The 25466-nt window shown below is 38.5% G+C and overlaps 1 protein-coding gene across 1 annotated transcript in view; it reads left to right on the forward strand.

Annotated features, from left to right (window-relative positions):
* SLIT3 (slit guidance ligand 3) overlaps window positions 1-25466 on the forward strand; it is a 595328-nt gene that overhangs the window by 45786 nt on the left and 524076 nt on the right. The window contains exon 4 of the mRNA XM_020780501.3: window positions 12860-12931. Coding sequence (XP_020636160.3) covers window positions 12860-12931 — 72 coding nt within the window. The remainder of the gene's footprint in view (window positions 1-12859; window positions 12932-25466) is intronic.

Genomic DNA, 25466 nt, shown 5'->3' on the forward strand with positions numbered 1-25466 from the left:
TTCCAAGCATTCAGAGCAGCTGGTGAGAAAGGGCAGTGTCTCCTGTGGCACAGAGGAGTGGAGAACAATGGAACTGAAGGAACAAAGGTCAATGATGAATTGAGTGGAGGCAGGATATACTTTGAAGTTAAGAAGACTTGCTGCATCCGAGAGTGGGAAGTAAGCCTGGTAGAGATGAATGTCATGTGATCGGAGTGATGGCCAGAACTTAGAAATACTATTTTATTGGATCACAATTCCCAGAACATCTTAGCCAACATATGAGAGTGGTAGTATGAAGAAGTACCAGGTGATCAGCGCATAGAGCAAAGATTTTACAAAGGGGTCAAATATAATTTTTTCCTGAGCTATAAAGGGATTAAAAAAAAACATGACTAGGTTGTGACTAAACACAGGAGACAAATGAGCTTTTGCTTGCTGGCCAATATATATAAATGTTTGTAGTAGTTTTAAAGTGTTTGGGGTTTTTTATTTTTATTTTTTGTTTCTCATTTTGTCCAACTAGACCTTTTCTGTCACAACCACTTGATCCTTGGCTACTGTGGCTATTGTCTACTGTTACTGACAGCTACCATGTTCTCACAGCAGACCCAGTCCACATTTTCTCAGGAAGACTTAATGATAGATGCTCCTCTTTGATGAACTGTTGCAACATGCTGAAATAGTTGTGAAAATGAGGTGCAACCCCCTCCACCCATCTTAAACTTTCCAATGTTATGGAAAGTTTGACTTAATATGTCCTAGCCTGGCTGGCAATACCACTGAATCTAGTAGTTTGTGTACTTGAGTAATGACCATTAGATTACATTTCAAAACGGGATTTTATTTGTACAATTTCCGTCTTTTACTCCCGTTGAAAATGTTTAATTATCCTTTTATTTTGACCTGTTATATTAGAGGGAAAAAAATACTGTCAGTCTTTTTAATAAAGTAGCTGCTATGATCACTAGACTTTCTCTGGCCAAATAATCATTAATATTGCAATAAAATATCATTGGAAATAATACTTGTTTCATTTCTGGTTATTCAAAAGGCATGAAACCTTAATGCCAAATGAATGTTGTTTTAATGGCATTTTACTTGCCGACACATCAAAGTGAAGCTAAAAGTATGAACTAAAAATATAGACATTTTTCTTTGAAATTTATTGCTTGCTATGGTTCATGTGTGTAAATTTTCAATATATGAAAAGGTGTATAGATTGTGTTCAGGCCAAAAACATGGTTGTTGACAGCTTTCAAGTGACTTTGCTTTGAAGATTTATGCTTCCTATAAACTGTAACTTAGATTGAGCATTTGAATGCACATAATTTCTCAACCCATAATGCAATGATTTAGTTTAATAGACAGCAAAATACTTGGGTAGCTGAATTACTAAGTGCAAATAAAATGTGGCCTTGGAAGAAGTTCCACCATAGAAGGTGATTATACAGGCTGCGGGGATGGTTTGTTGGCTTCTCTAAAACAGTTTGTATGTGTGTGTGTGTGTGTGTGTGTGTGTGTGCGTGCGCGTGCACGCGTGCACGCGCAGTACTTTGAAGGCTAATAAGTGACATATATTTGTGCTAATAGAGATTTGAAGAGCTGAGTACTTAGGATTTTTATTAAGGTCAGCAGAACAGTTGATTTTGAAGAGAACTGCTCTGTGAACACTGGGATTATTAAATATATATATATCCTTATTTGGATGTCGAATTCTTTGCATACTCACCACTCAAGGGCTGGGAATGCTTTAGCACCCCCTCCTCCATTTTTAGTTTTGTTACCCACCACACATAGAAGGGCAGTGGGAGTGATGAGGGAGAGGGTTGGAAATAAGCATCCTTCCTTCTTGCATACACTATTGGGTATACATAGGATATAACACCTGAGTAGATCTGAAATGTTGGTTCCATCTTGTGTAAGCAGTGTAGGCCATTGGTAGGTTGCCAGGTAAATGTATGTTCCCTTACTGGTGTTGCATTAGCTCTGTGAGATAGTGGAGTCATGTATCACAAGTAAATTTTGGGGGGTTATTTTAATCCATGTCATCTGTTGTGGTTCCTGTGTCTTTAGAATTAACAGTTAGAAAGTTGCATTGACAAAGAAGAGATGACCATACTAGGCATAGACAGTTTACTGTTATTTCATAGTAAGAAGAGACAGGAGATGAATTTGGTTTATGCCGAAGTGTATTTTCTTCCTTTAAATGGAATTTTATGAATTTCCCTTCAAATAGTTTCCCATTTAGTCATTAACGAGGCAGCTGATGAATATGGGCAAACAAATGTTTCTTCAGCTGCTTCACATTAATGTCCGCTTGGGTCATCTTAGGTTCTTGCTTAAGGATAAAACCACTTGTTTAAGCTTTCAGTGCTTTGGTAGTGGACAGTACTGACCAAGAATATGTGCAATGGGTTAAGACTGCCTGGGTAATAGCCAGAGAGCTGGTCCTGATATAGCCACGTTTTGAATGATTTGTGTTGAAACATTAATATGAAAAAAGCATGGAGCTTGGCATGACATTTTTAGGAAGGATTCAAGATAGAGAAATAAGTTTCATATGACTTATTATTCTCAGGTTCCTGTGTTTAACAGCACTGGAATTTTTTCAAAGGTGCTACTGTGGAGGAATCCAGTCAAAAGGAAAAAAATCTGCAGTTTAGTGGCAAAGCAAATGCTTTGCTTGTCAGTGGGCCATGTTCAGTCCTTGACATCTCCAGAAAGGGCTTGGATATCTAATAGCAGGAGATAGAAAAACTGCTGAGCTAGATGGGGCTGGTAGGCTGATTCAGTTTAACAGAAATTCCTATACTGTACTCCCTTACATTACAACAGATGTTAAATCATATAAGAGTAGCCAAGAGTGACTCTTATATAAGGCTTAGTACGACAGTGGAACCAATTACCTCAGGAGGTGGTGAGCACTCCAATGCTGGAGGCATTCAAGAGAAAATTGGATAATCATCTGTTAGATCTGCTATGATTTGGATTCCTGCATTGAGCAGGGGGTTGGACTCAATGGCCTTATAGGCCCCTTCCAGCTCAATGATTCTATGATTCTAATTCTTTCATGTTCCCTAAGGTGTGACTTAGGAGTTGCCAGACTCAGAAACCAAAAACATGAGCCTACTGGTAAATCATTCAACAGCCATTTCCTCAGCCATACTGAAAGACCACCTCTGTGAAGGATCCTTTCGCAGCTCTTGCCACTGACAGTTATGTACTTGCAAATGTTGCAGCAGAGGGACAGGAGAGGGGAACAGGCATTCTACTTCTTCAACCATTCTGCTAGCAGCTGTTCCACCAGAATGTAACCTCAGGGAGATGAGATGGGAAGGATGTCCATTTTACAGTGGAGCCTCGACTTGCAAACATCCCTACTTACGACCATTTCGAGTTATGACCAGCTCCGGCTGCAAAGTTTTGCTTCTACTTGCGACTGGAGGTTCCACTTATGAACAGAAAAAGGCAAGGAAAAAGACGGGAAATTGAAATTGCTAATTATAGGTGGCAACGAGGCTGCTTCTTTGTAGCTCTTTCACCCCAGAGTGTGCGATCGGGGGAGGCTTGGGACTGCCTCGCTTCTGATTCTGAGTGAGCATGTGTGTGAGTGTTTGCAGGGAGGCTTTGGGCTGCCTGGTAAGGTAAGGTGCTGTTTTCTGCTTTTTAAAAACTGTTCTGGGTGTTTTTGCAGCGTGGTTTTGAGCTGGGGGTTATGTTTCTATGCTGCGATGGGTCTTGGGGGGTTTGTTTGTTTGTTGGCTCCCCCCATTTCCAATTGGTCCTGCACGCTTGATTGCTTTTCTTCCCCCCTCCCTTCGGCCGGAAGGGATTAATCACGTTTCTAATGAGTCTTGCAGTGATTTTTTTTTTTGGTGATTTTTTTCTTCGGCTGGAATGGATTAATTGCATTTCAATGGATTCCTCTGGGAAATGGTGCTTCGACTTATGACCATTTCGAGTTATGTCCATCTTCTGGAACGGATTATGGTCGTAAGTCAAGGGACCACTGTACCAGTCTTGCCAACAGGCTCCTTCTGCCCCATCCCATCCCTTACTTTCTTTTGTGTCCCATTTTTTTAGATTCTAAACCTGTGAGTAGCAATTTTCTTTCTTTCTTTCTTTCTTTCTTTCTTTCTTTCTTTCTTTCTTTCTTTCTTTCTTTCTTTCTTTCTTTCTTTCTTTCTTTCTTTCTTTCTTTCTTTCTTTCTTTCTTTCTTTCTTTCTTTCTTTCTTTCTTTCTTTCTTTCCCCACTCTCTCCCTCCCTCCCTCCCTCCCTCCCTCCCTCCCTCCCTTCCAATACTACCTGTGCACTATGGGAGAGGATAGAAGTCCAGCCACCCTAAATGTTCCTCTGGCCTATTACCATAGCAGGGAAAGAATGACCACTGAGCTCAACAAGGCACATTTATCCTTCTTGATAGAGTATATGTGTGTATTCCACTGAATATTTTTTATTTTAGTAAATATTATTCTTTCATTAAATCAAGATCATTCATTAAATAAAATGTAATAAATCTATTCTGCAATTCATTAATTATTAAGAACAGTTTTACCTATTTAATTTAGTAAGAGGATCTGAGTGTGTCAAGGAAGCTGTAAGTGGTATTTTCGGCCCACTGGATTACATCACAGTCTAAACTCTTAGCAGAATCACCCAGGGTGAAATGCTCAAAGCTGAGACACTGGACTAAGACAAGTGCCATTGTCTTCAGGTATTAACAGTCACACCAGCAGAAAAGATTTGATTGCTCCAATGGTATCAGGGGCAGATAACTGTTTGGTAAGTGGCATTTTTATAAATAAATAAATAAATAAATAAATAAATAAATAAATAAATAAAGAAAGAAAGAAAGAAAGAAAGAAAGAAAGAAAGAAAGAAAGAAAGAAAGAAAGATTTAAATCAATCTGATTTAAAAATAATAAATGACTTGTATCCACCATGTTAGAAAGGGATATGAAAGCTGCTCTTGAAGCAGTTGAAATAAATAAATCACTAGTTGTAGTAAAAATACCAATAAAACAATTTCGAGCTATAGAGTTTGATCTGTTAAAATCCAGACTGGAAATTTTTGACATACATTCTAACCCCAAAGAAAGAAGATGCCAAAATTGCAATAACCATTAATTACATTAATATCCCATGCCAACAAAGTGATACCCAGGATTTTGTAACAATGAGCGAAACCCTGTTGTATAACCATTTGTACCAACCGGTATGACCTGGATTGGGTACTGGGACCATTTAATCTGCATTAATTATAAGTTTCCTATCCTTCATTTTAGTTTCCAAGGGTGCCTAGGCTTCCATTTTGCTTTGAGGATCCTTTGGGAGCCTTGGAACGGAAGAGGGGAGCCTTTAAAAGTAAAAAAAAATTGCTGTTGGCAATAATAATGACTGCAGAAAAAATATATATGTACTTTGAGTATTGACAAGAAAGAAATTGCAGTTGTTAAAGATTTTATATAGCCAGGTGTAATCATCCATCCAAATGGGGAGACTGCAGCCAAGAAATTAGGAGATAGGGATTTGGGTGGGTAGCTATGAAAGAAGTAGGAAATATCCTAGTGAGAATATGTTCCTGAAAATCAAGGCAAAATCTGATAACTCATGTATGTGATGAAAGCTGACAAGGAAAAAAAAGGTTCTTTCGAAAAGTAGTGTTTCGGGAGAGCTTTATGGATACAATAAATGGATTCTAGATCACATAAAGCCTGATCTGTCCCTAGAATGTAAAATGACCAAACAGGGGCTATTGGTTTTTTGGACACAACAGGTGAAAACAACTCACTGGAAAAGACAATCATCCTCGGAAACGTAGAAGGGAGTGGGAAGAGGAAAGTCTAACATGAGATAAAATGAGATGAACTAAAGTCATGACCTTCCGTTTGCAAGACCTGCACGGGACTGTTAATGAGGGGACCTTTTGGAGCTCATGAATTCACAGGGTCACCTTATGTCCCTGGTAGCTTGACAGAGCACATAACAACAGAGGACTGTGGAGACAATAATACAAACCGGGCACATTGTATTTACAGGTATTATACCTCACCTGCTTTATGGTTAATTATGCTGGACTGTACTCTGGTTGCCTAATTCAAAATTTCTGACTGTATGTTTGTTGAAAACAGAACACTTTAAAATAAATCATCCATGTACTGCTGGAGCAGTAGTCCTGATAGGCACTGCTACCCTGAGACTAGATGTGCAAGGAACATTAGGTTTGCTTGTGCATTAGGACACCAACCTGCCTTTTGTATGCCTTTATTTGATTTGTAATGAACCAATGTACAAAGGAGATAAATAGGCAGTGTAACACACTTCTTTAAATTGAGCAAATATTTGAAGGCACTTGGATGGTGTAGCAGCGTCTGAGTGAAACTAATATGCTTTATGCTACATTTGCTTAATTGCCGATCTATTCCCATTTATGGAAAGAAGTCCCATAGGGAATAACAGAAGAAAAGCAGGGAAATCAAAATGGTTTGAAAGGTTTGAAGCAGCTGCTAATGAGACCTCTTCCGCTAGTGTCAGCTGCTGCCTTTTAGAAGTGGTTTGTTAATTCAAGCAAGGCAGTGTATTGGGTTGAGCAGCCATGCAAGATGTGATTTGGGTACAATGGGATGTGAATATAATAAAATAGTTTGTTTTATTTTGCAGTCCTCTCTATTTGTTAGGCTGAGGGAGTTCTGAGCTGGAATAGAGCCTTAAACTGGTACTGCCAATTCAGCAGGATCCGTGTGCTAAGATGATTGACAGAACAATAGTACTGAGCCCCATTCACGGTGCAGCATGTCTGTCCTCAGTAAGTAATAACTACAGTCTGCACCATGGAACCTTCTTGATCTCCTTTTACTGATGAGAGTGGATGTTGCTCCTTCCTAAGCACTTAAAAAAATTGGCGCCTCTTCTGCAGAGGAAGCCATTAGCTGCTCTGTCAACAGGTTTTCACAGGAGGAAGCCGAGCTCAAGAAAAGGGCAGCTAGGAAGACCACAAGGCGCATATTCTGCGAAATCATTTTGGTCCGCATGGCTGCATCTGTACAGGTCTGAAAAACACAGAAGCTTATTTTAACTAATAGAATAATAAGCCATCCTGATTTCATCAAAAACATTTGCATAGCAGGTCACTGACCCATAAGAGCTCAAGGAAAAACAAATATGGGTCATGTTTAAATAGACCAGAGGGTTTAAAACCACAATTCCTGTGCTTCCAAAGCAAGGATTACTTACAACAGGGGATGAAAAGAGGATTTTAGAAGCAGCTTCAGTATGTTCTTGTGTATTCCTCCATTAAACTGTTGGGTGTCATGTATTGCAACATTTGCATTTTAGAAGGAGTAAAATACAGGTGTCTAAATGTGTGTGGACAGAGAATCCTGTTATTTGCCGCCTTGTCTGTCCTTGGGGTTTAATGGAATTGTGGAACTGTGGCCCTTCCCTCAAGCATAGTTTCAGATCTGTTGTTAGACCGAGGGGGCACTGCTTCAGTGCTATTCAGTAAGAATAGTTGCTGAGCTGACTTTTCTGGTTGATTGTCAAATATTTTTTTCTTTCTAAGAGGGACAGAAAATATTTAAGCATGGGATCTTTAAAATAAAGTGTAAACTTTCCAAAAAAAAAAATGTTCAAATTGTTTCCTGACCAGATGCATGGCTAATGTTGACACATATATTCCCTTCACCCATGCTGCTGTACACATGGCAGATAATTACATTTATGTTTTAATTGGTAAAACCACAGCATTAATGTAGAATTTGTAAAACAAATAAGTAAAATGAGTAGTTTTATTTAACTGATAACTCTGTTTTTAAGATTTTTCTCTTTTTAACAAATTTGGTAGAGCAGTTTTAAAGGGTGCTGGGTATGCTCTTCTAGCTTTTAGGAACCTTAATAATGTATACAACACTGAAGTGTGTCTCTGATGTTTCCCTTCATGAGATGAACAAACATGATCTAGTAGTCTTCACTGTCATCTGAATAAGGATAAAGGGCATGGCTATTATAAAATGAACTGAAAAGACAAGGGACTGCATAGTTAACTAAACTAGTTAAACAAGCCAGAGATGTTAGGTGCTAGTCATCCCCACCTCTCTCCTTCTCATTAGAAGGGAGTGTGTTCGGATGGACTCTGCTGCCTATGTGGTTCTCATGTAAGGTTAAGTGCTGAAATAGTTAATCCACATCACCGTCTTGCCCTGTCAGGGCCTATGAGGCTTGAATTGGCAGACCACAGGCCAGTTTGGATGGAGTGCCAATGCAGGTTTATGGGGTTGGGGAACAAGCCTTGAAGGACATTCAGGCCGACATGTGCCTGTCTGGTTGCTTTTGTCCTTCATCCAGAAGCCATGGTTCCCTCTATTCCTTCCTGGATTATGCTGACTCTCAAACCATGTTCTTGGTAACCAGGAACAAACTGTTAATTCCAGTTCTGAGACAGGTTCTGACCATAAGTTCATTCAGGCAAGGTGTGAAAGTACAGTATATAGTGAAAAGAATATACATGAAAAGAAGAGAAAGAAGTATAATACTGTATTACGATGTTCCTTTATGACAAATGTACTTCTGAAATCGCTCAGTAGGAAGCCCCTGTACTGCATACACCTGTTACACATATTAAGGATCAAATCTGTCTTTTACTCTTTGGCTGGGTATCAGAGCTGTTCATGCTGCTTGCTCTACTTCAGACTTCTGCTTTTGAATCTTTCAGCTTGAGATAACACATGATGAACATACAGTATGTCAGAATTCAGCAACATAGGAAGTTGTGGGTTTTTTGGGCTGATTGGCCATGTTCTCGAGGTTTTTCTTAATGTTTCACCACTCTCTGTGACCAGCATCTTCAGAGGACAGGAGTTAGAACTCTGTGTTCTGGTGTCATTGGGTCCGGGCCACAAAAGCCTTCGAGAATACAATATAGAAAGTGTTTATGTTTTCTAAACATTTTTGAAAAGGGTGCTTCATCAGTTAATGAAACACATTGAATATACAGTATAAAGAAATCACTGGGTATAATTATAAAGCTGTTCAGTTTATTGTCATTCTAAGTGAACCTCTGTCCTACAGTGTAAGGTAAAAACAGATCTGTTATATAATCCTGGAGAGTCAATTCTGTTTGAATCTGGTTAAACATCTTCTTAAATGGAAAGAAAAATGTTTAAATGAGGGCAGGACAGGTACTGTCAACCTGACAGTTTTATTTTAGAAACAGAATCTTTTTTTGGAATCAGACATGAAAATTATAAATGTGGTTTAACTGTCAAAATTACAAAACATATTTTGCACAAGACAGTTTATCACCGTTTGTTATGTCATTTTTCATGTACAGTGGTGCCTCGCTTAACGGGCGCCCTGTTTAACGACGAAATAGCATAGTGATGAAGATTTTGCAATCGCAAAAGTGATCACATTGTGATGTTTTAAATGGGGAAAATCACTTTACGATGATCAGTATGCTGTTTCGCTTACCGATCATCGCAAAGTGATGATTTTTTAACAGCTGATCGGCAGTTCCAAAATGGCAGCCAGGTAAAAAAATGGCCGCCCGCTGTTTTCTGGGATGGATTCCTTGCTTACTGGGCAGCGAAAATGGCCACCTATGGAGGATTTTCCTTTAAAGGTGAGTCTGAAGCCCACAGGAACACATTGAGGGGTTTCAGTGCATTTCTATGGGCTTTTTAATATCGCATAGCAACGAAATCACTTTGCAGCGATTTTTGCTGCACTGATTATCGTCACTATGCGAGGCACCACTGTATTTATGTTGAATGTATTGTTCCTATTGTGGTTTGCATGCACCAATAATGTCGCAATAAACTAGCAATAAACCTAAAGTATGTAAAATTCAAAATTTGAAAGCTGAAGTCAAGGTGATACAAGTCCTCTTTAAGTACTCTTAAATACAGAGATTGTACAGGTGATACAGTTTGTATTAGCACTAAAGAGGCAGAAGGATAAATGCTGTGCTTCAGCATTTTTATCAGCTCTCCATGTGCTCATGAAATATTCATACTTCAAAATACATACTTAGAGCTTCTTTCATACATGTAATTGAAAATGGTACATTACTAGACACATGGCCAAGTGAAATGAAGGGACAAATGGGCCACAGTTACCTGTTTCAACTATGCAGGACTCCAGTGAGTTAACCATTTATTTCTTTAACTCAGCCACTGAAGGACAGGGCAGATCTCCACCCCTCTTCTTCCCTGTGTTGACATACCAGCTGGCTTACAACCATCCATGTATTTCTCTTCAAATGCATGTATAAGAGTAAGATTTTGGCCAGTGTATATTGCTGCCCATTTATGTATGTTGTGAATTTTTCATAGGTCAAAATTGCCTGTAATAATTGTATTAATAAAGCATTCATGTATTAACGGATGCAAGATTTTAGAGCCCCAATTCTTCTCCTTCTTATTTTGCCTGAGTGCAAGTAGTGATTTTATGTAACAGCTGATTATTACATTACTGTATGCAAAATACCTTATTAAAAGTACCATGTATTTAATGCTTATTTCACACATAGATGGATATAACAATTTAAAATAAAAACACTTCCTACTGGTATTAACCATATTTTGTGTATTAGCTATTTTATTTATGTAAGCAAAATACAGATGTGTTGAATAAACTTGATTTGATTAGCTTACGTGACTTGACTAAGCCTCTTAAACAGTGACAAGGCTACAGGGAAGTGTTTCAATAAACTCTTATTTCACTCCCGAAGAAAATAGTGCTGTCCCCACTGCTAAATTCCACATCTCTGTTAAAAAGCAGATGGATTAGAAGCTGAAGAATAACGTTTTGTTTCCGTGTTGTTCTTCTTAAATATGTTAGTGCAAACGTAAGACCAGCCTTTCCAAGTCCCACTCCAGTGCCAGAATTTACTTAGTGAGATGTTAATTTAGCTAGTACTTTATTGTATAACATTGTACAAAGGCTGCAATTGTGATATGCCTTCAGTGTACTGCTCAGACCAGGGCATATAGTTAATACTTTTGAAATCATTTTGGTTGGGATAAAGCAGTGATGAGACACTTCTGGAGGCTGCTAGTGTCTAGACTTTCGAAAGACTCCAGATATAAAAAGTATGCTTGTGGTTTTAGATCTGTTGCCCCGTGAGTTTCAGCAGTTATCAGCGGGCTTCAAATGCATAATTTTCATAATCCTCAGATCAATCGGGAAATATAATTGACGTTTTGCTTAAAAAATTGTGGGGATTTACGTTGACATGTGTTGAGAAGTACATTGTATTTATGTGTGTGTTTGTATATGTTTCTGGTGTGTGTAATTTGGGGGTATTCTCAGTAAACCTGCTTGATTTATTTATGTATTAATACAAATTAGGAGGTTAAATATTTACTGAAAATGAAGTATGGCAATGTAACAAGGAAACAAGAATGCCAATGGTGTGTTTTACTTCAGAACTTATTGGACAACAATGTACAACATTACGTTCTATCCTACCTGGTATATTTGAATGAATCCAGACTTGAATGCTGCAGTGTGTTCTGAAAACTCCATGGAAACAGAACAAAAATGAAAGAAGTGTTTGAGAATAATTGTATATTATAATGTAACTGTAGAAGGTTAAACATATATTGCAGATGTGAATATAATCACATCAGTAGAAAAGGGTCTTGAGATCTCAGGCAGCTATGTACAGCACTCAGCTTGGCATATCCAGTTATATCGCTAGCACTTTTTAAAAACCACTGTTACCATTTTTATTTATTTTCTGCATTTATTGAAAATATTTTTACCCCACCTTTCTCCTTAAAGGTGATTCACACCATTAAAAGATGGCATTGAAAGCTAAAAACAATGAGTATACAAATAATAAAAAGGATCAAACAAATACCACTCTGAAAATGGTAAACAAAAGCAATAGTAAAAGTAAATTCAAAGCAGCAAGGCACAACAATACATCTAAAAACCCTCCCCCTGCAGCCAGTCACTTAGGGAAAGCTTGCCTAAAGAAAAAGATCTTGGCCTGTGTGTGTGGAAGAACAGCAACGATGGGACCAGTCTGGCCTCCTGTGGGAGGGAGTTCCAAAGTGCATGGCAATATATTGTAGTTAGGGATCTGTGACCTCATTCTGGGTTTGCTTCAAAAATTGTTTGAGCTGAAGTGGGTTGTTATTCTGTGTTGTCAGGTGGCTTCCAGCTTATGATTTCTTTGTGAAGAAACAGAACTGAAGATGTTAACCACATTCAAACTGACATGTGAAGAGGCCAATGACACCTCTGGCTTTGTCATCCTCTCCATTGAGGATGGAAACCTGACCAGTGTGTCCCCACTGATCTCTTCCCATCAACTTCTGCTGCTGTGTGTCCTGAAAGCCTGAGTAAGGCTGTCACTACATTGAGATGTGTTGTTGGCTGCTTCCAACATGCTTTGTTCAAAGCACAGTTTCATGAAGTTTGCTGTGCCCACTACTACCATTTCCTTGATGGACTCTTTTGCATTTTCTGAGTAATTTTATCAGAACTGGTTAGAGATGGTAGAGAGAACAATCTCTTGTGATTCTGGTTCGGTTCAAAGCCATGTGCAGCGCCCAAAGCCAGAGTTACTAACTTCTTGTATGTGGAGGGAAAGAAAGGCAGAAGGAACACACAAAACAAACTGAAAAGCAATATGCAAATAAACATGTGCTAAATGTTGGCTTATAATTTCAAGAGAGATTGGGTTCAGTATTTTTTTTTTTGCAACTGTCATTTCCTTCCACAATCAACCTGCATTTTTTAAAAAAAAAGTTCAAAAAAACAGTATGTATATCCAGCACCCGTTATAATTTCTGTTGTTCATAAATTCTGTCTTCACGGAAGAGTCTCTAAAGAATCTTTGTTAACTTTGGCTGTTCTTCTTCTAGGCGTCTGAACAGAAATAAACTGCAAGTTCTTCCAGAACTTCTTTTTCAGAACACATTGAAGCTAACCAGACTGTAAGTATAGTTTTTATTTTTGGCAGGCTATATATGCTTTGTTTGAGTCTTATGTCAGCAATTTTGGCTGTGAGGTTTTGGTGTGATGCCTTCTTGAGGTGGATTTTGATATGTGTCTTGGTTTATTGTACAAGCTCTTTACTGGGAAACAAATCTGACAAATATTCCCTAGTCTTTTTACTGGTGCTGTTGATTTATTGGGAAATTGAAGTTGTTGATGTTACAGATCTTTTTTATAGCTGTGTTTGGATGAGCTACGCATTTTCCTTTTCTCCTTCAACATGGCTGAGAGTAGATCAGACTCTTCTACTTCATGATATGTTCATGAGCACCATGAAGGCTAGGCTCATTCCCATGAAAATAACTCATTATTTATTGTGGTGCCTAAATAAGCCAGAAGTGTTTCAGGTAAGAGGAATTTGAATAGTTGGTGTCCTTTAAAGCACTGATTTTGGTTGTAGTGGGAGTTTTCTTCTTTGTTCTTGTGCAAGTAATGCTATGGGGATTTTCCCCTCATGCTGTTCATGGTTTGTTTATTTACACATTTGTGAATATCTGTGAAGTTTGGCTTTGGTTGTGCTGTTGAAATAAGAGTTTAATGCCCAACTAACATTTACATTATACTGTAATGACACTGCATTGTGTCTGTACAAGTGAAATTTAAGAGCACTTTCTGTCTTCAGCATAGTGAAAGACATCAGTATCCTAAGTCACTTAATGAGTTTCTTACAGATGTTTTGCTGTTATGTAGAAAGGTCTATTTACATATGAATGGATATAGAATTTAAATTTTCATTGCATCTTGGACTCTATAGGTTCACAAGTTGTTGATAATAAAAATGTTTCTGGTAACCTGGCAGCTGCATATGTTCACTTTCTATTTGTGGCTAAGTGTAAGTGTAGTAAAAATAATTACTATGAAGGGTGCACTATAAGTGGTAGGAATTTAATCAATATGAATGATTTAATCTTCATAAACAATACACAATTAAATTTTGCAAAGGTATTTTGTGTACAAGGAAAATGTGCATGTAATTTGTAAAAGAAGAGTTTAATTGCAACTCCCATTACCATGGACACTTAATAATTTATGCATTCATTAGGTGTTCTATCAAGGTCTTCAGCTTCTCACACAAAGCTAAGCAGGAATGTGTAATGCTGTTCAGAAGCTGTCAAACAACTTACGTAACTACGAAGTAGGCTTGTATCCTGTGAATGCATAAATAAAATAAAATGAACCACTTGGACAGCTCCGTAAAAGCCAAACTTAAAATGAAAGGGGTAATCAAACTGCAGTACCCTTCAATTACAGAATATGTCTGCAACTTCTATAATTATTTACATGGTCTTCTGTGACATCTGTTTGATATTACTGGTGGGAATATACAGGAGAGGCAACCTTAAAATGGAATGCAAAGCTTGTTAAATGAGCTTGATTTGTCCATTTTTTTTCAGCCTTTCTTGCCAAGGGGAGGAGTCTGGAACTTGCACACTGAATGTTTACTTTTTATTCTGAGGTCATTTTGTTGAAGTTCTGCAGTACTTTTCTTATATAGTACGTAAAAGAAAAATGAAAATAAGATGGTGAAAAAATGCATACAAAAAGGAAAGGAAATTGCTCCCATCTTGCCTTATAGGTTTTTCTTAAAACCTAACCCTAAGTATACTGCTTAAATCATCTACACACATATGTTCTGAGGTCTCTCAGAGAGTTTTTCCCCATTTTTGTGCCATGGCCCCGTCAGAGATCACAGACAAAGTGAGTCTGAATTGAGTATCTGTGTACTGAGTATTGTTTTGCTATTGACTGTTAATCCTCAATGAAGCAAATCCATAAATGGTTCAGCTGCCTCAGCCTACAATAGAATAGTAGAACATTCTAGTGACTTGTGTAAATACCCCAAGGCAGGACTGTGTGGTGAGGTACTGGTATTCATAATCCACTTGGTCTGAAACACACCAGCAATACTCAAAATAAACAATTTATTTTATTTAAAAATATAAAACATAATGTTACAGTACAGCCTGTTCAAATAAACCAGAACTATAGTATTCTAGTTATTATACTCTGCTTTTGTACAAATAACATTTATATGGCGAAAGAATAATGGAATCTAGGATCAACTATTCAGCATCCTTCCTGGTAATTAGACCCCATGGATTCATGTCACCTTTGCAGCATATTGTCTACATTTTATTATCCTGCCCACCCACCAGAAAATAAAATAAATTCATGTAGAGAATTGGATACCCATGTGGCAGTTCATTATTGCCTGGCTCATATGTCATAGGACATAATAAACAAGTCTGGAAAAAAATGATTGGGGCCAACTTTATTTGTTACACTGCAATAAACTTGGCCTTCCAAGGGATGAGGATTTAGAGATCAGTTGACCTAACTGCCAGCTGATGACAGCCGCAGCCCTTGTGCTTGGTGAATAGTAGCATGTTAGGACACAATGTGTTCTACCTGGGTGCACAGCTAAAAGGAGGTCCTGCTATCATTGGCCAATTCCCAATCTAGGCAGGGTCCAGGTCTTCACACCCATTAGGGAATCCCAGCCACTGGAATAATCCTGCTAAATTGGATTTGGCCCAGAACCACAGAGGTTCACTCATACATCCCTCACATAAAATTGTGACAAATTAAGTACAGCAAAATCAGCACACTGAAACCACCCCAGAAACTTTCCTTTGCCCTATAGATTCCTTTCTTCATCTATCATTGTCTGGATGTTTGCAGGTAGAGAGAAGAGGCTGACCTGGAGAAGCCTCAAATAGAATGAGACTGAGTAGTTTCCACGCCACTTTTAAATACCTAGGATGTAGACAACAGTAGAAATTGTGGCTCTGAGCAGCTCCTCCCACTGGCTAGGCTGCACTCTTCTTGATCAGCTATCCAATCTACTGCATGTTGCTGGAAACTGAAGGGAGCACCGGGAGGGCAGCTGTGTGCATTTTAACTCATATTTAATTAGAAAATTGTACTACAGAATTTATGATAACCGAATACTCGTTTAAATATTGACTGGGAATGTGGTGATTTGTTCATTATTCAAAATTTGGATCAGATTAAATTCTCCACCATCTCTATGAATAAGGATAAGGCAAAGTGGTTAGCAGTGACACTGACTGGGGTGCAGATTTATGGATATTATAGATTTTCCATATCATAAGAGAACTTTGAAAAACTTGGTCAGGAAAACATCTGGGCTGCACAATTCCTTTGTATTCAAAGTGGAGAAGTACAAGAAGCAGAGCCCGATACAGCTCCCAGAAATGGCCAGTTCCGTATTGGGTGAGGGAAGCAAAGATGCTGGCTAGTAGACTCTCAGGTCAAGAAATGGGTGGAGCAGGAGCTGTAAAACTCGATGTAGTAGATGCCCAGGCAGGCAACACAAAAGTGAAGTTCAGGAAGCAATTCAAATCATGAAACAAGGTCCAGACAACCTATAACAAATGGGTACAGGGACATGGCAGAGGCTGTCAAACAGATTGCTTTCAGCAGCTTGCAGTCTGTTTTCTCGCTGTGATGCTGGAGGCCCATCCAGCACACAGTTGCAGGTGTTTCAGGTGGGAAGAGAAGAACCCAGCTTCAGGGTTTGGTCCATAGGTTTCTCTGTGAGAAAGAGCCCAAGTGTGAGGAGACCACTTACTCATTAGGAGACCTTCTCTATATCCAAGGACTCCACCATGGACATATGCCTCCAGCTTTCTTAGCTATGGAGAGCTGGGAGGTCATTCCATCTTCTCCTTGGGCTCAGCTCCTGAGTCCCCATCATCTATAGATTCAGGTTCCTGCTTCCTTGAGAGTCTAGATTGTCCAGGGTCAGAGAGGTCCTTCACCCCATCTGGCTTTGGAGTGGCCAGTTCCTCATTGGAGGACTCCTGCTGAAGCTGTGACATGTTTTAAAAAAAACTGTCAGGGGTGTGTATCCCAAGTGACCAAAGCTTAGAGGAAAAAGAACCCAAACACTGTATACATATGTTTTTTGCAGTTTTCTTTGTTGTTTGATGAGAACCTGTCCATAATTGAATTCGCAGATTGTGAGATGAAAGTTTGTCTCTAGTGTAGCTCAAATCTTGCCTTAGAATGAACTTATAGCCATTTTGGTTTTCTAGTGTATTGACTTTGCAGATTTACAGAGCATTTAGAATCTGAGGCACACCCTAAAAAAGACACATCCCAATGCCTTGAGCTGGTCTTCAGACTGAGTTTGGCATCTGTGTCCAACCCTACTGATTTGGAATATGAATTTTACCAGCCTGCAATACCCAGTTACGTTGTAAGTTGAAGGTCCCTTCCCTTAGGCTATTTTGCCCTAAGTCATGGACACTAAACATGAGCCAGACAGAGCTAAGCAAACCCTTTCAAAATTTCAGGGTTTCCTTTAAGCCTCCAGAACTGTAGGAAGACCAGTGGAAACTTAATGGCTTGGATAACAAGAATCCTTGTCTGATCTTATTCTGCTAGCCTCATATCCCACATCTTAGGTTAGGGGAGAAAAATGTGTGGCATTCTAGTTGTTACTGAACTGGCACTTCCAGTATCTGTTGGCTTTGCCAGCTAAGACTGTTGGCAGCTGCAGCTCAGCAACATTGGGGAGGGCCACACATTTCCCATTCCACAGTATAGGAGCTAATGCTTCCCAGTTTCTTTTTTATTTAATCTTTTTCCTATCTTATAGCAAGGCCAAAAATATTTCTTTGAATCCTGCTCTAAGTTATCACTTTAGTCACTGATCTGTAGGGAATGTGTGTGACAGGATTTTCTCCTCACCCACTAATATCTGAGCTGAAAACCAATATTTAAAGTTGAAAACAACGAGTGTACAACGGTGGTTAATATTATTAAAATACTATATTCAAAAATTATGAACAATGAAGAAGGGCACATCTTACATCAATTAACAGGAGATACTAAGGCAAAGATCAAGAAGTGTACAATTTTTTTTTTTTAAAAGTCACTCTGAGAAATGGAAACACAAAATGGAAGACACAAGTAGTACTAGCAATTCAGTCAAAGCAGCAATGCATAACAATCTACCCGAAAATCACACACAGGCAGCTGGTTACTGCGGGAAGGGATAAGATACAAACCCTCAAACTGTTTCTTGAAGTCACATTCTGCTGTAAGCATGAGAATGTATTTTGTAGCATGCGGTTACTCTCAGGGAGGCTGGTCTTATAAAGCAAGTGCCTTGTGAGAAGGTGCCGTTAAATTAGAGGTCTCCTCTCATGAGCAAGCAGGTGCTGGTAGCTCACAATTTAAATGAGCTCAAGTTATTAAGCATTGCCAGGGCAAAAGGAACATGGCCAGGGGAAGTGAGAGTTGCTATGGTTTTGGATTATTCAGGAATGGTGGTTTTTCTGTGTACAGATCCCAGCAGGTCTGCTCAGAAGATGGTAAATAATTACAAGGGAAAACCAGGTCTCCAGGGGGCACTTCAGGTTTGAAAGGATGTTCACTAGGTCAGAGGTGACGATGACAAACTGCCCGGAGGCTCTTGTGCCATTTATCAAGCGGCAGCTATTTTTATTGCCTGTGTTGCGCTCCGACTCTAAATGGCATAATTTGAACAAAATCATGTCTGGAAAAGTCACTCTATTTACAAATCCTTATGGCACCTTTCTGTTCGGTCAATTTCCAAGGCAAGGCAGAGGGCTCTGCTTCTTTTCTTGAAGTATGAAAGGAACGTGAACAAATTATCTGAACTGAGCAGAAAACAAACGAGGAGACGTCAAAGTGAATAATTGAGGTTCCATCCTGGATTTTCCATCTCCCTTGTGTGAAGTTAGCTACTCAAAACTAATCTGTGCAGATGTTTTATTTTTTTTCTAATATGAGAAAGAAGGGAAAGAAGTGGTGGTGGGTGTAAAAGTAAATAATCATGAATTTCATATCCAGTGGCTCGCCCCCATGCTTGGGACATTTTATGCTGATTCTGGCACAGATTTTATTGTTTAGGAAATGTATTCATAATGTTCTGACAGAATAGGACTTTAATTATTTTACCAGATAATGAAAAAGAGAGAGTTATTTTTGCTTTCTTACAAAACAGTTGCCCCATTAGTTGCTGGGATTTTCTCCTAATGAGGTATATGCTAAATTGTGTAGTAGGTGAGAGCTAGCATGGCAGGTAGAATGTGATCTTGGCACTAGGAGACCTGGTCTAAATCTCCAAACTGAACCATTTCACAGATGATACAGTGGCATGCCCAACAGTTCACAAAGAACTTCAGCCAGGTATTTCTGATACACTTTTATGTGCAAATTTCCTTTCTCTCCAAGCACATTTTTATATGTACCCTCCTGTCTCTGCTTTTTTGCAAGCCTTTACTCATTAACACAATGCATTTTGCTTGATATAGACAGATACAGTTGACAGTGAAATCACAATATTCATAAAATGCCACTTTCAAAGCACATTCCTATAAATTCAGCATGTCTGAATTTGGTACGTTTGGGCAAAAACTGACAGATTCCTCCTATACAGTGGTGCCTCATTTAGCGATTGCTTCGTTTAACGATGAAATCGCTTAGTGATTCTTGCGGTCTGTTTAACGATGGTTCCTATGGGTGATTTTTGCATAGCAATGTTTGGGACCATGTTTCGCATAGCGATGACAGTTTGGGTCCCCCTGTTTTGCTTAACGATGGTTTTGACAGCCTCATATTGGCTGTTTTTTAAATGTTTAAAAATGTTTAGAATGCTTGAAATCATAAGTGCACTTAATAAACCCTTTGTTAAACTAATTTGACTATGTTCCGACTCTTTTTAAATTTGTTGTAATTTTTCCCCCATTCAGATACATTGAATAGGTTTCAGTGCATTTCAATTGGGGAACCGTGTTTCGCTTAGCGATGTTTCCTATGGCGATTTTCGCTTACGGACGGCAATCTGTTCCCATTGGAATGGATTATCCGGTTTTCAATGCATTTCTATGGGAAACCGTGTTTTGCTTAGTGATGAAATCGCTTAACAGCGATTTTTTGGGAACCAATTATCATCGTTAAGTGAGGCACCACTGTATTCCTAAACCTAATCCAACAGCTTTTACTTAAATGTATGTGAGAGTGAAGGACTCAAATAATTCTCACATGAAATTATTTCGATATAGGTGGATTTCTACTTAAAAAAACCTTACAGTGCCTGTTTTTGGACAATAAGCAACTGAGTGACATTTCCTTTGCACCTTTTATGACTATACATATAGTTGCCAAAAAAAGAAATGCTTTCATATTCTCTTAGAGCAAATGATAAGGAATTTGAAGTTGGTTAAAAGAATCTTCAGGATCTTAGTAGCATGACTGTACTTAGAAGAGTACTGTGTGCAAGACGTTAATGAGCTTCACAGCCAGATCTAACATAGGTCTTGAGAGAGACATCCATCATTTCAACTAGAACCAACGGAAAGCACACCTTCAGCCTGTTTGTCCAATAATGAATTTCTTAATATCAAAGACCTGATCAGAAGCATCCAGAAAATAATTTCTGAAAAAAAGAAAACAGAAAAAGTCCTATTTACACTTGATGTTTGGCAAATTTCCATTCTCTCCAAGCATATACCAGAATCTGAGGTGGAGTCCATGGGAAATAATCTCCTGAAATTTGTTTCTTTTGCAGTGCCTCCCATATTTAATAAAAGGAAAGCTTAAACTGCCAAATATTTCAGGGTACTGAGCAGTGCAAGGTGAAATGGCTGAAATAACCTTTGCACTGAATGTTCCTATGAACTTAAAATTGGTGGGGTGGACTTATTCAAATTTGGCAACTTTCCATTATGCCCAGAGCAGATTAATGGTTCACTGTAGTTAGTATTGGCCATGATCTATAATCTCAAGCATGAATAAAATCATAGGTATAGAATGAAACCATGCTTTGCAGACCATATTTATGACCTGTGGTTTCAATCCAGGATTTGCTTGATAAACTATACATATTATCATTTAGATATGCAAAACTTCACTGTTGTTAAGTGCTATGTCTGCATTAAGATCTTTGTTTTTAAATTGCTTTTGAAACATGAGTACTAAATTTTCCAGTGTGCGGGGAAATTATGTGATTACAATCAGAATGACAGTTGGTTAAATTAAAGGTTATAATTTGTTTTGGCCTGTTATGAGTAAGGTCTTAATGCAGTTTAAGTTACCAGCAACACACAGCATGACAATTATGCATGACTGAAAAGCATAGCTCAGAAAGAAGCTGAGTAAAGTAATGGGGAGATGGTATTTAACTCCAGTGAAACTTAATTCTTGTTGGAGGAGTAAGAAAGAAAGAGGGACATACTTACATATGTGGTGGACATGTGAACAGAGGCAGAAGGAATCATCAAAGTTATTCAAAGCAATAAAGGAAATTATGGGTGTTGATATACAAAAGGGTCCAATGATAGCTTTTTAAAATATGTTTGGAATTATCCAACTAGAAGGTGAAAAAAATGAATTGATTAATCATTACAGTAACTGTTGAAAGATCGATGTTCACAAGGAATTGGAAGAATAATGACCAGTTTAACATGGACAATTGGTATAGAGAAATGTGAAATATGGCTATTAATGACAACTTAACATGTGAATTGAACGTTAGAAAGGGAATATTAAAAAAATTATTTTAAGGACATATAGAATGTATTTCTCATACATGTATTTGAGAAAGGAAAAAGACAAAAATCATTATATCGTTGGAATGAAACGGGGCATGTAAATTTTATTGTAAAAGAATACAATCCCAAGGGTGGAGGGGAATACTGGCTGTATTATGAGTTTTGATGTGACCTTCAGTTTTTGTTTTTGTTGCTATGTTTTATTTTTGTCTTTTATTTGTCTTAATATTGTTTATTAATGTTTACTATTAACATAAAAAATAAAAATTAGAAAGAAGCTGAGTTAAGTTAGTTACACACTGGTTTGTTGGCCATTCAGAAATTAATATCTCTGAAACTGCGTTTTGAATATATTTGCAATTCCAGGTGACTTATTAAAAATGTTTAAAGAGACTGGGTGTGGAAGATGTTTGACACATAACTATGGAGAGTTGCTACTACAGGGTACAACCATGAAGAGCTAGAATGGCAGACATACCTCCCTTGAAACCCCAGTGATAGCCTATTTCCCAAAATAAGCTCACCTTTTTCTGACAGCACATAAAAGGCCATTTTAATTGCTCCTTCTCTCATTCCTTTGTACTTCCATGGAAACTTCTGATGATGGAATTAGTACATGCTGTGGTTTTGTAATTGGGTCTTGGGTAACTAATGGGAAAATGTGTGAACTGCAAAGCAAAAGGGCCTGCTTGTAGGGTACAGCTGATTGAGAGGCTTACTACTCAGAAAAAAAGGGCAAGCAAGACAGGTTCTATGTTAAACATTTGTACTGTGGAAAAACACAGAGCACCCCCTTGCAATTGATAAGCAAGTGATTTTTAATAAAAACTTGCAGCAAAAAGTGTATCGGTTTGAATGGAAATGCCCTACTCAGTTAAATATACCTGCTTGTAGGACCAAGACACAATGTGATCGAGAAAATCCAGTCCTCCTCTACTCTCACAGATGCATTTTATGAGTCCCGTTTTGAATCTTCCCAGTGGTAAATTGCTACATAAAAGTTCCAGACAGAGAATGAATTATTTTAGAAAGTGAGGTGTCATTTCAGGCATGTGATCTGAGCGTTACTTAAATGGAACAGACAGCATTTCTTCCTGAGACACTGATCTGCTGATGCTAATTTGACTAATCCAGAGAAGTAAAAGGATGCCATTTTGCATTTTTATAAAGAAAAATCTTTTGAACGGGTTTCTCCGCCAGGGCTTAAATCGAACTATAAAAATACTGTACCTGGTTTCTGTGAGGTTTTGACAGTTTTGTAATAAAAATGGGGATGATTTGTACGGACAGCAGTCTCACCTTTTGAAAATAATTTGTTTGTTTCCTTTAAATATGAGATTTTTAGTAGTGCTGTCACATTTTATTAATTTTTTTAAAGATCCCTTGGGAACCCTGGTGGAGATGCAGGATGCAGATCCATGGATAAAGAGGATTGCAATGAAAAGGTTATTTTACAGAGGAAATGCCTTCTTTGACAGATCTCTAGGGGGAGTTGGGCAAACAGTGGGTACCAGACACAATTATATGTCCAAAATTAATGGACACATTGGCAAAGAATGTGTAATGCCCCATTCAAGTAGGGCTGATCTGAATATTGTAACTCTATGTGGACTCTGTTGAAAATTGTTTGGTTCTCTTTGGGGCTATAGTGCTCAATGTCTTTTCTTTGTGCATCTCCTGTATCATCTGAAGACTTCTCTAATGTAGCAGGACACCTCTTTAGACTCTCCCCACCCTTTCAGCACAAATTCACCATTCCAGACGACCTTGCCTTTCAGTTAAGGGGCAGTGCACTCATGCATGCTGCCCAATTGCTCCTGCTTGATTTTCCAAGGAAGTGGACTTGATTCATGAATGCTCACCTTAAACTATAGCAGCTAGCCTCTAAGGGGACATAATGTTTTTGTCTGTTGGTTTTGTTTGTTTTTGTTCGTGCTTGACTTGCAAGTGGGGCAGCTAAAAAAACCCACACGCTATCTCCATTCATGATTTCTTTATTTTGACCTCTCACCTGGGCTATTGGGTTTGGAGGCATGAGCCGAGCCGATGGCTAGTGATTCCTTCCTGTTCAGAGACAAAATCCTCCAGAACACCCTTACGAATGTAACAAGAAGAATAACATAAACACTGCACTGCAGGTCACAGGAAAGATGGGTGGTGATTTAAAAAAGGTCCTCAGCGGTGCCATCCTTTTTATAGTTCATCTGTTGTCTAATCTATTTTTTAATCATTAAATACTTTCCCATTATATCCTGCATTTTGGCAGCAGCTCCTGTTATGCATTTTTATTGCTGCCAGTTATCACTTTTATTTTAACTTTTTAATCATTATTGTTTTATGGCTGGCCAAAATACCGTTGTGAAATATGACACATGTAACAGTGCAGTTTTCAGCTAGGTCTCTCCCCCCCCCCGTGTGTGTGTGTGTGTGTGTGTGTGTGTGAGAGAGAGAGAGAGAGAGAGAGAGAGAGAGAGATGGCAATCTTTTTCCTATTGCTTGCATTACTGCTGTCATGCAACTGCATCATGGAATAGACTTCTGGCTACTTTTTTTATAAAAAAACAGTGGTACTTCTTTACTTGGAGTCATGCTGAAAATATGTTAGGAACACAGGAAGCTGCCCTGTTCTGAATCAGTCTATTGGTCCATTTAACTCAATTTTGTCAACCCCAACTGGCAGAGACTCTCTAGATTTCAGTCAGAATTCCTTCCTAGCCTAACCTGAAAATCCCTGGTATTTTTGGTGATCTCCCACTGAAGTACCAATCAGGGCCAACCCGACCTATATTTTGACATCAGATGACATCAGTGCTTTAGGGTAGTATATTGAAGGGTGGCATAGGAGAAACTGACCAGAGTAGGTAAATATGGAGAGCTCTACACATCTGTTTGAGTTTTGTGTGGTCGTATTGCAATTTTCAGCCACAAACCCACAAACCATATGTGGCTGCGTGCACCTCTTTAAACACCAGGACTTCCATCTTGAGCTTCAGCTTCATGCTTAAGTTGTTACACTCTGTGCTGCTGTCAATTTTGGCAGAAATGGTCTCTTCCAACAGAGAAATCCCTTTGAAGGGTACAAGGCAGCAGTCAGTGGGCATGAAGAACGAGCTCCATCCTCCTCATGACATCTCTTCCCCGGCTGGAGTATTATAGCATAGGGAGTGTCTTGGGGAAAGGTGCTACAATTGACAGTCTGGGAATACAGCAAATAGCTTCAGTGTGGCTTGGTAACTGAAACAGACAAGGTAAGCAGCAGGAGAATTTCAGCTATGTCGTGGGAAATGGCCTTGGCTAGCTCTCTGATTAACAGTGGAGTGAAAATCTCTTGGGTCACTGCCAGGGTTCAGGAGAGCAAAGCACTGCTGGGATGTCAAATTGCTGCCATATTTCATTCACAGGGAAGAAAAAAAAGAGAGAGAGAGTTGACTGTTTGATTAGACTTTACTGATGTTGGGGGCATGCTCTCGCTTACAGCACTTTTACAACTTTCACAGAAATTACTTGGGAGTTGTGAGCATATGAATACTATTTCATCTGACTGTAATAGCATTTGCCTTTGCTTTATTCCTTTGCATTGTTCAAGTATGGTTTTAATAGATTTTTAACAAGTCTTATAATAGTAGCAGGAAGGTGAACAGAGCTTGGAAGAAAGGTATTAGAAGTAATGTTACCTGTTACACATTACTTTGAGGGGCAATGAAGGAATAACAGTCATAAGATCACCTGTTGACTGCTAATGACATTAATTTTCTCATGTAACAAATTATACTTATTTGTTTCTCCTAATAGTTAGTCTTTGAGGGTAATTTGCTTTTCTTTGCCATGTCTGGCTATAATTATGTTATAAAGTGTATTTTTTTCACTAATTAAAATTAAGGTATATGTAAAGGTGTAAGATATACGTAATAGGAACAAGTTACTA

This window comes from Pogona vitticeps, chromosome 2 (assembly GCF_051106095.1).
Source record: "Pogona vitticeps strain Pit_001003342236 chromosome 2, PviZW2.1, whole genome shotgun sequence".
In the NCBI taxonomy this organism is placed as follows: Eukaryota; Metazoa; Chordata; class Lepidosauria; order Squamata; family Agamidae; genus Pogona; species Pogona vitticeps.